Source organism: Physella acuta, unplaced genomic scaffold (assembly GCF_028476545.2).
Source record: "Physella acuta isolate Inbredline_101_S28 unplaced genomic scaffold, ASM2847654v3 ptg000600l, whole genome shotgun sequence".
Lineage (NCBI taxonomy): Eukaryota > Metazoa > Mollusca > Gastropoda > Physidae > Physella > Physella acuta.
The window spans coordinates 1,154,004-1,169,712 of NW_026732119.1; the positions used below are offsets into that span (position 1 = coordinate 1,154,004).

Below are 15,709 nucleotides of genomic sequence, written 5' to 3' on the forward strand. Positions count from 1 at the left end.
GCTGAGGTGCTGCTATTTATAGTGTGTGGATCAATTTTTTTTTTTTTTTTTTTTTTTTTTTTTTCACTTATCCACTTATAATCCAGAAGAAGACCTAAGCCAAACTCTGTTTGTTCTAAATTTTTCTAAAATATATTTTATTTTACCTTATAAAACCATAACCTTTAACTTTTTTATTTAAGATAGCATTTTATTTGTTTTAAAGTACAAACATTGCTTTACTGTAAACTGTAATAACATCTAGTTAACATCATTAAAAATTATATTAATTACAATTTTATGCACGTTTCTTTGAGTATAACCTATAAAATGTATATTTTTAAGGACTTTTAAGTATTTAGTTGTGTAGCCTCCCCTGGTAATTTAAAATTTACAAATTGAAATTATTTTAAAGGTAAACATTTTTTTTTTTTAACTTTCAACTTTGGCGTCAAATCGCAGCATCTAGGTTGTTGGCTGGTACAACAAACGTATTTATGTATTTGTATTTCATCAATACATTTAAAATAAATTGATTAAAAAAAAACATGTGGAAGAACAACTATAGATATATTGGAGAATGAAGAATGTTTTATTTAAAGTGTTTGATTGTACTGAAAATACTCCGGCTTCTTATAATATTTACAATATTTGTTTTCTTTAATTCCCAAATTTCTTTCATCTACACTTAAAAGCCCAAACCCCCTAAACCACCATGACGATAAAAACAATCCATTGAATCACCATTCAATTACACTTTTGCGTTTTCACGTTTAAAAACAACATTGTAATTAGGCGTTTTGTATTATGCAAACCATCTAAAATGAAGGAGAGTCAAAAGGAATTATTATGATTGTTAATCTGTATCAGTCTTTACAAGCCGATGATGAAAACTGTAATACTAAAGCGAACATGACATGGCAAACTGACGCTGTAAATTACATGTCTGAGGCCAAAAAAAATAAAAAACAAAAAAAAAACAAAAACAAAAAATTCAATTCGAAGATCTTAAAATGAAACCTACATTAGCCTACTACAGGGGTCGGCAACCTTTTGAGCCGAAAGAGCCAAAACTTGTATTGACATTTTCTGACAATGTAACATTGAAAGAGAAAAAAAAATACCATTCTGTCATTGAATCACCCTTTATTTATAATTTTACATTTGAATATAATATAAATTGTAAAATAAGTAAATGTTGAGATTGTTAAACAATCTGTCACTGTTAAAACCATGTTAGAAGATTTGGGTATGGATGAGGATGAAGATGAACCTGTTCCACTACCTAATGTTAATGCTGCTATATTAAAGAAGGTAATTCAATGGTGTACCTTCCATCGGGATGCCCCTCCACCACCTGAAGATGATGAAAACAAAGAAAAAAGAACAAATGATGTTTGCTCATGGGCTGCAGAATTTCTTAAAGTTGACCAGGTTACCTTGTTTGAGTTGATTTTGGCTGCCAACTACTTAGATATCAAAGGCGTGCTTGGTGTAATAAACTATTAGCACTAGAAAGTTTGTTACATTTTAAATATTATTTTGTTACAATAATAATAAATAAAATGAACAAGTATTTACACAATTGTTTTACTACAACTGGTGTATCGGTTTTATATAATTTTGATATAATAGTTCAAAATGGTTTCCCACATGTATTTAAAAATATTAAGATGGGAAGTAACTAATCCATAAAAATATTTAACTCCATCCAGTTACAGCATTGCCGTAGTACAACTCACGCTAATACTATATGCGCATGCTGTATATTATAATATTATAGCAACATGACTATTGAAAAGCAAAGTGTGATATTAACACTATAAGAACTAGTCACAAGAAAAGTGTGGATCATTGAAAGAAGATACATATGTTTTAAATAATTGATGTAAAACTCTAATTGGTTGTAGTTGGGTTTTTTTTTTTAAATTTTATAACTTTAAATAATCACTGAAGTTCTAACTGTTGATTTTACTCTACAAATAGTGTAGGTGAGCTAATTTTATGTTAAAATAACTAAACTTTGTTGATCCTGAAGCGATTCAGTTAATATTCGATAACTTTTGTTTTTATTTTGGTACGAAAAGTTAGGGACTGTTGCTTTGCATTTTTTTCCCGGTACGAACAGCGGTCTATGCTTTACAAAGATTTAACAATATTTATGCACAATAAAAAATTGCACTTACTCTTAAGGTGTGTGTGCGTGTGCGCATATGTGTATGTGCGCATGTAAGTGAGCGCGCGTGTGCGCGTTTGCGCGTGGGCATGTGTGCGTGTGCGATTGTACGCTTGCGTGAGTGTGCATGTGCGCGTGTGCGTGTGCGTATATATTTATTACGTTTTATTTCTTGTAAGTACTTTCTGTGTGTACATAAAGACAACAAAATGGTTGCTCAAGGAATTATCTAAAGAATAACTCATTTGTTTTTAATGTCCATTTTCTATCTAATTAGTCAAATGCTAAATTTTCATTATTTCTGAAATTAAACAATTCCAAGTATTAAATAAAAACTGTGCATTGCAAAAACATTAAGCGTTATCCGCCGTTCTCTTTTATTTCTTAAGTGAGATTAAAATATGCAATCGATAATATTGTTATAACCCAAACTGGACATAGTTCAACTCCGCTAATTCAATATTTAGTGTAACCGACATGATCCTCACCCCCTCCCACACCCCAACCCTGTGGCAGGGGTCGGCAACCTGCGGCTCGCGAGCCGCATGCGGCTCTTTTGATATCAAGATGCGGCTCTCCAGCTCTTTGAACGAATACTAATAATCTTAATAGAAAAATAACATATTTTAAATAAAAAAAAATGTTACTGGCTCTTTAAAACCAGGGAAATTTTGAAAATTGTAACTTTTGGCTCTTCCGCTTCAAAAGATTGCCGACCCCTACCCTGTGGTGTTGTGGTTGTTCACTCTAATTGAAAAGGAAACATTATTTTTTTTTGCATGAAATAAATTACCAAAGACTAACATTTCCGGAACAATATTAATAAATTGAGTTTTTCTTCTATAAAGGAAAAATATCTTCATTTTTCTAAGAGTACCAAAAAAAAATGTTTTAAAATTTTAAACATTTACAAATTAAAAATAATTTATGTTGACAAACTCATAAATAACAATGTATTACCTCAATAGATAGATAATTATTTGTTTATTAATTTTAGAGCAATTGAATCTACTGCAGGTTTTGCAATTTTTAATATGAAGTTTTAAGTTGTTTCTTTTGACTGCTAAATCACATAATCTGAAAAGAAATAGATTTCTAAACTTTCTTTTTTCAACAATGCAATATGTTCTAAAACTTTCAAAACGCCTTTTAAAGTATGTGTACACAGTGCATTATATTATGTGTACATGTATGCCTATATCTTTCCTCGCGACGTTTAGTAGCTGCAGAATATTATCTTTAAAAGTTTGATGAAACTCTTTAGTTAGTCCGTCTTGTCTAGATGCTTTGACTGATTTTAAGCCATCGATTGTTTTATCTAAGTCTTGCATGGTTAGAGGGTCGCTGATTTTGTCTCGCTATTCGTCTTTTAATATTGTTGTGAATTTTAGATATTTGTCTTGGGTTTCGTTGTTGGTTTCGTCTTTATAAATAGCTAATGGCAGTAATCAGTGAAGCGTGCCTGATTTTTGTCCAAGTCTGCGCCGTTGTCGTGTGTTATGATTTGTATTGGTTTAGAATGGGCGTGTATTTGCTATAATATTATGTTGTGGTGTGAGGGCTCTTCACTTCCTATTGTATATTCTCAACAACCATGTATATGTGACAGGTGAAGAAACTATGTACAATACTACACCACATATACCATATCCGACAAATATCATACACGCGAGTTATGTGCTTTAAGTCATAGAGGATCATATACAAAGGATTATTGCATTTACTAAACTAAATATTAATACATCGCCAAAAAAATATTCTATTTACTGTTTTATCTTCTGATTATCTTTCGCAAAGGATAAGCAACTTGACTTATTTTTTTAAAGTGTAGTATACTTACATAGACATAAAACAAATGTAGTTACTTTAATATTGATGTGTTGGCCTTGTCAAAGGGTAGAACACTCGGGTCCCGAAAGATGTCCTTGAGTTTACCCCGGGTATCTAACGGTAGGGAAAGTAAAGGCGATAAGGATTACAACTTAACACACTCTCTTCTTAATGCTGACGTCATACGTACAGGTAAACTCTACATCATCTGCACCATGTAGGTCAGGTTTTAAAAGGTAATTAAGTTACTTTATTTACTTTACTGTTCTGTTGCATAAAGTCCTGCGTTTAAATCCTGAATAAATAAAAAAATGTTTTTATGTGGTATTTAATTTTACATTTTTTTTGTGTGTAATTATCGTTTTATACAATATCTCTTTCGTGTGAATAATTTCATTAAAAGGTTCTATGTTGTAGATAGTAAATTTATTTTAAAAAAGTGAATATATTTGTTTAAATGTTCCGATGTCAGACGGGTGTTACCAAATATCGACCTTAGGAAATACAATAGATCAATGACAACTATAAATCTGCATGTAGTTGTTAGATGTTGTGTTGTAGAAATATTTGAAGTGGTTAGCTGTTGTGTTGTATAAAATGTTTACAGTGGTAAGTTGTTATGTTGTATAAAATATTTGAAGTGGCTAGCTGTTGTGTTGTATAAAATATTCGAAGTGGTTCGCGGTTGTGCTGTATAAAATATTTGAAGTGGTTAGCTGTTGTGTTGTATACAATATTTGAAGTGGTTAGGTGTTGTTTTGTATAAAATATTTGAAGTGGTTAGCCGTAGTGTTGTATAAAATAGTTGAAGTGGTTAGGTGTTGTTTTGTATAAAATATTTGAAGTGGTTAGCCGTAGTGTTGTATAAAATAGTTGAAGTGGTTAGCTATTGTGTTGTATAAAATGTTTGAAGTGGTTAGTGGAGATCTACATCGGGATATAAACTAGATGGAGGTTTGGGTAAAAAAAAAACCCACGTCACATTGATTCTTCTTTAAATGTTAATACTATCATAATGCATAGATTATTCTGATCATATCTTATTTTATCAGCTATTCTAACTCTATCTAATTCTATCTTTATTTTTTACTTTAGTGTATAGTGATGTCGTTGTAAAGCATTATGACACTAGTCTCGAGTTCGAATCCGGGTTCGAGTCAGACTTGAGTCCACCCAGCTTTAATGGGTACCTAACCATGGGCGGCTGGATATAGTGATATCACTCTCGTTAGGAAATAAAGGCGGCATGTATAGCACTGTAATCGAGGTTAGGAAATAAAGGAGGCTGGATATAAAAATGGTTTGCTTAATGCTTTTGTGATATTAAAAAAAAATCACGCATCCAATTTGAAGTGGCAGTCTTCTTTAAGTTAATCTTGTAGGTTTGCAAATGCGTTTAATAATGTATTGCATAATTATTTGAAACCTTTAAAACATATTTTTATGTTGAAAATAGAAATATTAAGTAATACATTTTCTTTCCAATTGTGTTATTGAAAAAAATTAAGGGAAACAACTGACAACTTTGTTGTTAAGATGATTTACAAGTACATTAAGTTGATATAAAAGAAACAAGTAAATTAGTTTTCTACTTTTTAACAAATATAACAAAATTTTCATGTATGTCAAAATGTATACAATATGTAGTTTACTATTTTCATATTAAAATACTGTATTTGTATCAGTTTATTAAAAACATTAAGCAAATAAAATAATATTTTTTTTTTATAAAATGAAAGATACGTCTTATCAATGATATTACAGTAGTTGCTTCGTCAGTCGAAAATATGTTTTATTTCTTTTGAAAATTGTTTTAGTTGCAAATAAAAGTATAAAAAAAAAAAAAAAAAAAAAAAAAAAAAAAAAAAAAAAAAAAAAAAAAAACAAGAACTTATTTTGTAAAACAACCAAAAAAAAAATTCTTTTGAAAATTCTTTTTAATACTGCATTGATACATAAGTAGTCAAACATTAATTTTATATGTAGTGACAAGATCAAGATACCAGGGTTAAGTACCAGAAATCACTGGAGCAGACAGGTGAACTGCTCTTTGATTAACTTACACTAAATAAATGATCACATTCCTATTATTCTTAATATGATTCACAAAATCTGATATCTGATATTTGAACCCTAGACCACCCACACCCACTATGAGAAACACACACCTTGACCAAATACCATTGACGTATATCAACACGAATGGTAAACTATTGTAGGGCATGTCCTATTTCAAATGGTGATTAAAAACAAAAACAACGTAATTAACGACGCTTATTTTAACTTGTTCAGAATGTGCAATGTTAATTTGCATATCTTAAAAGTATGTATGTAAATGCCGTCTCAATTTCAATAGCAATATATTTTCCACATAAATAAACGATTACACTATTTTAATAAAAACAAAATCCCCTTATAATTTTAGATTAAACTGTTTCCGAACATATTACGTTAGAAAAATTATAATGACTAGTATTTACAACATGCCAAAACATAATTTGTGTACAGTGCATCTTTACCTAGTTAATTGAGTGCTATAACGTATGCTATATTCAGTGAAATTTTAAAATGTACATTTAAAATTAAATATACTATTATAAATGATAGATACGTGCGAACTACTTATTTAAAAGTTCGGTCTACTACTCATTTAAATACATTGTTTCAAGAAAAATGTGTTATAGTTTTTAGCATAAAACAAATCTCGTTAGTGATGGAGAGAGACGTTACTAAACTAAAATAAATGTTAAGAACACGATTCCCATTGTTTACAAAAAAAGATGGCAGCTATTTGTTTTTAGCCCTCGCTTCAAAATTTCAAACTACCAATAGAACCCATAATGCAGCAATAATATTTTTTTTACTAATAATATTGTCAAACTAAGTACAGATAGGCCCAGTGGCGGCACCAGGCTATACGGCGTCCCTGGCAAAACTTAAGAAAACAACATCATTGGTACACAAACTTCGATTTTTTTGTTCTACTAATATAGAAAAGATAATCAAATGGTGACATATGATCTGAAAGCGTGGTCTAGGACATTAACCACCCACTTCAAATACCACCCGACAATATACCCCCCACCCCGTTTATCACCCCCAGCCCATTCTGAAAAACCCAAACACTAAACCTAACCCCGGGCGGGGGTAATTAAAAGGGGAGGGGGATAATTCCCTCAGGAGGTAGAAACTCCTGAAGGGGGCGGGGATTAATGTCCTTCTACCTTGGAAGCCTTAGAGCTACTTTTTGAAGCTCAATGCAAAGATCATCAGAATCAACACCTTTCTTAGCGCTATACGTCAACGATGTTCCAATATGTTTGCAGTCAGTTTTTGTTGATACTGTATACATCATAAATATAGCCAAATAGAATATTATGCTGTTCTAATTGTTGGAACCTTTCTTCAATTGACTGTATATCCATATACAAGACAGCTTTTCAACGAACTCGAATAATTATATAAATAGGCCAATTTGGGGAGAAGGCCTAAATGTTTCAAAAACAAAAATACGTTACGTAGGCTATATTTTTTTATAGTTAGCCTTTATCTTGTAGTTTATCATTTTCATTGTTGACTAATTTAAACATTTTTAAAATAACAGAAATAAATTATCTAGTTATTTATTTAAAGTTAAATACAAAAAAAAACACATTTGGTTAGAACCATACTAGCTGGCAAGTACGAGAAGTTAATGACAAAATAACAAGGCCTACAGCCGTAAAATTTTAAACAACACATTGTTTACTATTTATGTGATGGTCAATGACCCATGTAGTGCTATGGATAGACATTTCACATATTGTGTACGTGCTGTTTAAGGCCCGCTTTATATGGTTAGCTTATATATGTGTTTCTATATCAGGTTACCTAGTGTTTTATTTACATCTGAATTTTGCTTCTATCTCGCGTAAGGTTGTTAGTTAATTACTTCTAAATAAGATACGGTGGTAGATAGAGATGTATTTCATTTCATTATGTGCCTTTACTTGTACTTCTTCACTAAGCATAGATTTAGCCCTAACAATACGTATCCTATCATTAGCTTTCGGTTAAGATTATGTTTAGTAAGTTGAGATTAATTTTTTAACCTACACTTTCGTGTATTTATTTTTAATTGTTGTATATTTTGTATCGTTTTGTTTATATTCTACATAAGTTTATTCAGACGTTGAGGTTGTATTAACATGTATATGTCTCTCTACGTCAAGAAATATTTTCGGCTTAGTTTCATAATCGGTGAAATTAGTTTATTTACAGTTTGGTTTTTAGTGATAAGTAAAGTATAGCTGTTTTTAAAGGTGTATGTAGATGTGTACTTTAGTTTTAGGTCTCATGTAAATTTTCCTCGTGAGTGCGTTTAATTTTTGTGTTTGTTCATGTTATTTAAGATGTTTGTATCTCTGCGACAATAAAATATATGCATAACTCCAGAGACTGATCTAGGAGCTAGAACTGAAAAGCGACTTAGTGATCTCCTGCGTAGATCAAAACGGAAATGTAAAAGTCCTTAGAATAATCACTAATGCGATTGGTCCTTGTTTAGATCCTGTAAAATTTTGTAAAAACAAAACAACTCAGGTAGTATGGACATGTATCACGAGCTGTCTATTAAATACCTTAACAGCTTATAATGACATTGATGAATTTTGATGGAGGACTTCAAGGAATGGACGAAGCTAACGCTTACATTATGTAAATGTTGTAAAGCACCAGAAAACAAAACAGGCAGAGGCATAGCGACCCTCCCCGGGGACCAATTTTTCGATTAAGCATCCCCCCCTCAAGATTTCGATTTGCACACCCCCCTAACTTTCGATTTGCACCCCCCCCCCCCCTCCCCTCATGATTTCGATTTGCACCACCCGCCCCCTCAAACTTTCAATTTGCACCCCCACTCAACGTTTCAATTTATTTTTCCAACCCATTTTGGCGCCCCCTAAGGTCGGCGCCCGGGTACATATGTCCCTCCCCCCGCCCCCCCCCCCCCCCCTCGCTACGCTACTGGGGAGAATTCATTTTTTTTTTTGAAATTGTGAAGAAATGTATTTCTTTTTACACATTGTTTTATATTTTCAAGTTACATTTGAGGAAACAATTGCATTAAAAAAGCAATCTAAATCATGTTTTTAACAAATGGACTCACCTTAAGTGAGTGAATTATGAAATGCTGTGTGAATCCTGAGCTAATGCTGCCAGGAAGAAATAAACTACACAGCTCTGCTGACAACAACCTATGATGTCCTTATCACAGCAAAAAGTCCCGGCTTTTCTAAATACACTTATTCCTGAAACAGTAATCGAAATATCAAGCCTTTGTTAATTAATCATAATTATTATATCCTTTAATAAGTAATTTATAAGCAGACACTGATAATGTTAAGTGCCATTTGCGACATTTCTTTCACAGGTTGGTAAACTAGTGAACATGTAAAGATAGGATTAGTTTTGAAAGTTTCGTTTGCAGTATTTTCTTACTGATACAACAATGGTTTCATTTAAATTATCATCTGCTGAGATTTTCAGCACAATTGTACAATTAAACAAAAATAAGTCTGAAACTAAAAATAACTTGATAATTTTATATCTCTGCAATGTTTAACATTAAGAGCAGTAGGTTGTTAACTAAACATTGTAACTGCATATGCCTCCTGACTTGCAAATCACAAACCATTTCTTTACTTATGTACAAATAAAGATATTTTAAAAACATTTATGTGAAAAACAACAAGAAATTTAAATTGCCAATGATCCAGAATCTAATGTGTAACCGTAAGAAAACATGAGAGCAATCGCTCAACCAAGCAAAGCACAATAAGTTAAAACCTACATTCAAATATACAGAAAATAGATCACTTTGGACTGTTAGGGTAAAAATAAAAATGGATGATGATGCGAAAACAAATCACTCGGTTGAAACAAATGAAAGAAAAACATGCACATATAAATTACTCTTTCATTATCAGCCATTCAAATGTACATGCCACTTAGTCCAAAATCAACAGCCGATAAAAAGTTGAGCAAGAAATAAAACACTTGAAATTTTGTAGGGTATGAGTCTGGTAAAAATAAATGTATAACTGTCCTTTAATGGTAGTAAACAATATCCCATTCTCCACATGCAGTACTTACAGGCCAGTCGTATCCATTATTGAAAGGGTCTTATTATATATATGTAGCTAAAGCAACATGCAGCTATTCATCAAACCAACATGTACATGGATCTCTGGAGTCAGCTCACGACCTGACCGTGGGCTTATCAACACAACCAGCCTGTACGCCAACCAATTAGCAACTACTTGAACCAAACATTAAAAACTCAACAGCATATAATGACATTGACGAATTTGGATGGAGGACTTTAATGAATGGACGAGGCTAACTACTTAATGTTGTAAAGCACCAGATAACTAAAATGGCTGACCAAACAATTAAAGTCTATGTTTTTTTAATGATTTGTTTTCCCTCAAATTCGGCACAAGGAACATGTGTATCTAGGGTGTACAGTCTGTGATTTGTATCCTCATCTTCATTGCGCTTGCGTGCAAGACAAACAAGTACCCTGTAAGGAACATGTCTAATGCTCTGGGACCAGATGTACTTGTTCAGGTGAATATCAATTCTAACATCAGGGGTACCCATCATTCTCTCAGCAAACTTGTGGATCTCCTTGATAGCTCTAGGTGCCCTCTGCTTAAATCCTACGCCATGTTCTCTCTTGTGCATATAAATTATTACATTCCTTGGTAATTACTTTATTTGTATGATTATTTTTTTTGAATATATACATTAATTCAAAACGGCTTTTAATAATCTTATATATATTTTTTTAATAATATGAAACTGATTGTAATTAATGGTTCCCAAACAGCTTTAATTTTTACAAGTATAACTATAATTATATCGCTTGCCATTTAAAAAAAAAATCTTACACGTTTCAAACATTTTAAACATCTTTTTGCAAATCTTAAAGAATCATGGCAAAATCCATAAACATTATACACGAGAAAAATGGACCGTTGAGGAAGGGTACAACGGGCGCTAGGCTGATAGTGCTGTCTCTTTTCTCTAAACTAAAACCACCCCACACCCCCCACCCCCACCACCCCCCCACACACACCACCCCCCCCCCCCCCCCACCCCCCAAAAAAACATGTCTACCGTCCCATTCAACGAAATATAATTATATACTTTTTCCAGTGTCCGCCCCCTCCCCGAAAATTCTACCCACGCCCCCGAAAATTTCAAGTACCCCCACCCCTCTCCGGGGAGGAAAAAGTCTGAAAGAAACACTGGTGTCGCGCTTAGCCACTACCCGAAGAATTGCATTAAAGAAATTGCTAGAAAACCACTTTTTAGATTATACACATTAATTAGGAGGTAATTTTTTTTATAGAGTATCGATGAGGAAATTTCTTATGAGTTAGGGAGGGGGGGGGGGGGGGGTCAGACGTTCTTAAGCGGGGGTGGGGCTTCGCCCCTACCCGAAGAATTGTATGAAAGAAACTCTTCACGCAAACCACTTAGATTAGACAAAATTGCCTTTTTATTCAATGTTTACTCGAGAATCAATGACGTCATATTACTGTGTGCACTCTCCGGCTTGAGATTATTTTCTACTATACGACGTCATACTTCGTTTTTCGAATTACTATGCATGTTTTTAATTTCCTTGTGTTTGCTCTAGAGCGTTCTTGTCAGATACATAGATAGATACACAGATAGATACACAGACAGCGAAACTATTATATAGAATTACATTATTCTTGTATGATAGAACAGTTCGTGTGGTAGTAGGGCCCTATATTGTATCATTAACTAGGAAAATATTTCGTTAAAAGTGTCATCTGTTACGAAACATATCATCAATACTCCTGGGGGTCGGAGTGGTCGGGTTGGTAATGCTCATGACTGCTTCACCGACAAGTCCCTAGGTTAAACCCCTAAGTAGATGAGTCTCGATAGCGGGGGACAGCAATCCATCTAGGAGAGAAAACTTCAACATCAAACAGATACGGCTTTGTAGTTTGTTCTTGAATGGACACATTTTCTGAGAGGAAATACGGAAATAAAAGTAGTAGAAAGAAACATTTTCGCGGCTGGACATAGTGTTGTAACCAACGATAGATAAAGTAAAAGCCGCTATACATAGTGCTGTAACCAACGATAGAGAAAGTAAAAAGCCGTTATACATTATTAATTTCAGATTCAGGTTGACTCTACTTCATTCGCACATTCAGGTTCGAAAAAATAACTTTACTGTCCCAATGTATCGCTATAAGACATTTGTTGCAACAAACACTATACATACTGTATGTATGTTCGTGTGTGTACGTGTGTTTGTGTCTAGCAATTAGTAGTATGGTTAGGCTGGCTTGGTTCGTGCGAGCAGGGGTCGGCAACCTTTTGAGACGGAAGAACCAAAAGCTACAATCTACAAAATTTCCCAGACTTTAAAGAGCCACTATCATTTGTATGTGCACTTCGGTAGTAGAAAGCATGGAACCATTGCCACAGAGCTGGCCACAGCATAGTTGTGGGGCTGGGCATAATGCCTTATGCCCAGCGACTGTCAGCTGTCCATATACACTCTACTACACCTATTCTCATTGTTTTTTAATTGTGTTTAAAGTTTTTGTTTTTTTAGTATAATTTTTTTTTAGTTTCTATAACAAAAGAAAATAGTATTATTAAACTAGAGAGCCGCATATTTTCATTACAAAAAAAAAACGCATGCAACTCGCGAACCGCAGGTTACAGACCCCTGCGTGCAAGTAGTTTGGTTAACTTTTTTTTTTTTTTTTTTTTTTTTTTTTTTTAGTAATTAACACAAGAAATCATGAATAAGTTTAATGAGAAACAAATAGTACATGATTAATAATAAAGAATTCGTTTTATAAACGCGATATTATCTTACATAGTTATGACTTTCGTAATTTAATTAAAAATATTATTTATATAAATATCAAAACATTTTTAAAGTAAGACAAATTGTTAACATAACATTTATTATTGTTCGTACAAAACAAAACAAAATCAACAAGGATTTACATAGGATGTATATTTCAACTGGGGTATTGGTTTATTTATTCTTTTGATAACATTTTTTAAAGTTGTTTCCCTTCTTTCGTTTAAACTATAATACGGGATATAACAAAAATAAACCAATATAATACACATGTATCAGGTACAACATTGCTGTGTTGTATAGAAGAATTAAGATTTATGTTTACGAGAAAAGGGTGGAGCATTGTAAGAAAGGTTAATTTATTTTACTTTATTGAAGGTAGACCTAATTTCCTAAATAGAGAGTCTACATATTTGAAACTATGTGAGTTTTCCAACTTGTTAAAAAATAGTAATCATACTAATTAAATAATATATATCGCAATTAATATGTATGTCAAAGTGAATAAAATAAGTAGTTTAATATGTTCAAATTTTTTTTTTAAATTATTTTATCTGTTTATCGTAGAACACCAAGCTAATCAATATTTAAAAAAAAAGGAAAGATATATTATAACAGTTTCCGTCCAATAATATTGATTTCATATTTATTTTGGCACCCCCAAAAATAGTTGTTTTTTTTTTAAATACTGCATGGGTACTAAAGTAGTCAAAAAATTTAAGTTTATATTAAGTGACAATAGCGAGACGGCAGAGTTAAGTAACACTTTATATTGAAAAAAAAATTAATATTTGTATTTTCACAAAACTGGGATTTAAATGTTTACATCGTTTTAATTTTTTACCAAATCTCAACCATAGGAAATACAATTGATCAGTACAGTGATTAGTGGAGATCTACATCAGGATGTAAACTAGATGGAGGTGTGGTTGAAATAATAAAACACTTCACATCTTTAAATTCTAATACTATCATAATCCATAGATTATCCTAATCATATCGTATTGTTTCGTCTATTCTACTACTCTACTATTCTATTTTTATTGTATTCGAATGTGTACAAGGATGGCGTGATCAAGCGTTAGTGGACTAGCCTCGAGTTCGAATCCGAGTTCGAGTAAGACTTGAGTCCATCCAGCTTTGATGGGTACCTAACCATGGGCGGCTGGACATAGTGATATCACCCTCGTTAGGAAATAAAGGTGGCTGGGTAACCCAGGTTAGGTAAATACAAGCTGCTGGGTATTACACAATAATCGAGGTTAGGAAATAAAGGAAGCTAAGTATAATACTTTGCTTTATTTAAAAAAAAATGAACGTTATAGTGTTCAGAAGCATCTGTATTGAAATGGAAGTTGTCTTTAAGGTAATCTTTTAGGTTTGCAAATACGTGTAATAATGTATGACATAATTATTTGAAACTTTTGGAACATATTATAATGTTGAATACAATAAGTAGTTTGATATATTCATATTAAAAATATGTATTTTTATCAGTTTATTAAAAACATTAGGTAAATAAATAATTAATTATTTTTAATACTGCATTGATACAGAAGTAGTCAAACATTACTTTTATATGGAGTGACAAGATCAAGTTTCCAGAGTAAAGTATCAGAAATCACTGGAGCAGACGGGTGAACTGCTTTTTGATGAATGTACACTAGAAAATCGCGAATGAATGATCACAAACATATTATTCTTAATATGATTCACAAAATCTAGTATTTGAACCCTTGACCACTCACATCCGATTTGATAAATAAACGCCTTGGCCTAATACATTGGATGTATATCAACACGAATGGTAAAATATTGTAGGCCATGTCCTATTTCAAATGGTGATTAAAACAAAATAAACGACGCTAATTTCAACTTGTTCAGAATGTACAACATCAATTTGCAAATGTTAAAAGTATGTATGTAAAAGCCTTTTTAATTTTCAAAAAAAAATATTACTCACGTTAATAAACGATTATACTATTTAAATTAAACTAAAATCACGATTATATTAAACTGTTTTGGAAAGTAAATTAGTTTAAAAAATCACAACGACTTGTATTTACTAGGTGCCATGTAAAACATCATAAACGCACGGTGCATCTTTAGCCATTTATTTTTTGTAATTTTGGGAGTTTTATAAACTAAACTTTTTTTTAGTAAAATACGCTGTGTAAATTCAAACTGCACATTTTAAAAAAAAACGTAATGCTATTAGAAACGATGAATAATTAAAACTGGGTTGAAATTCCGTGCCGTTGGGGTTTGGGAGGGGTAATGTCCTTCTACCTTGGAAGCCTTCGAGCTACTTCTTGAAGCTCAATGCAAAGATCATCAGCAGTAACACCTTTCTTAGCGTTATGCGTCAACAACAACAACGTCCCAATATGTTTGCAGTCAGTTTTTGTTGATAATGTATACATCACAAATATAGCAACATGCTATTAAAACAATTAACATCAAACATATATGTGGTGACATAATTACATAGTAGAATATTCAATACATAATTAATTTACATTGATGTCATTAAAGTTTGTACATTAGTAAATACAAGAAGAAAAGGAAAAACAACAGAAAATCGAAAAAGCAACACTATCAACTTGGACACTTTGCGCAGAAAGTAACTAAAACCGTTGTTAGGATAACGCGACTAGATCTAGTCTATATCTGTACATTATTTTCCAAAATATTTTCTTACGTTTGATATTTTTTAAATAAAACTTTTATTTGCAATTAAAACAGGTATATCTAATCATTTTTTTTCGTAATTTCGAACAATTAAAGCTAAAGGTTTTGCAAATGTACATAATAAA

General features: G+C 32.2%; 1 protein-coding gene across 1 annotated transcript; it reads left to right on the plus strand.

The window, feature by feature from the left end:
* Positions 1-1,179: 1,179 nt before the first annotated feature.
* Positions 1,180-1,488, plus strand: LOC131947589 (S-phase kinase-associated protein 1-like). Its single transcript, XM_059308830.1, has one exon. It carries the CDS (start codon positions 1,213-1,215, stop codon positions 1,486-1,488), a length of 276 nt encoding a protein of 91 aa, XP_059164813.1. The 5' UTR covers positions 1,180-1,212.
* The last annotated feature ends 14,221 nt before the right edge of the window (positions 1,489-15,709 follow it).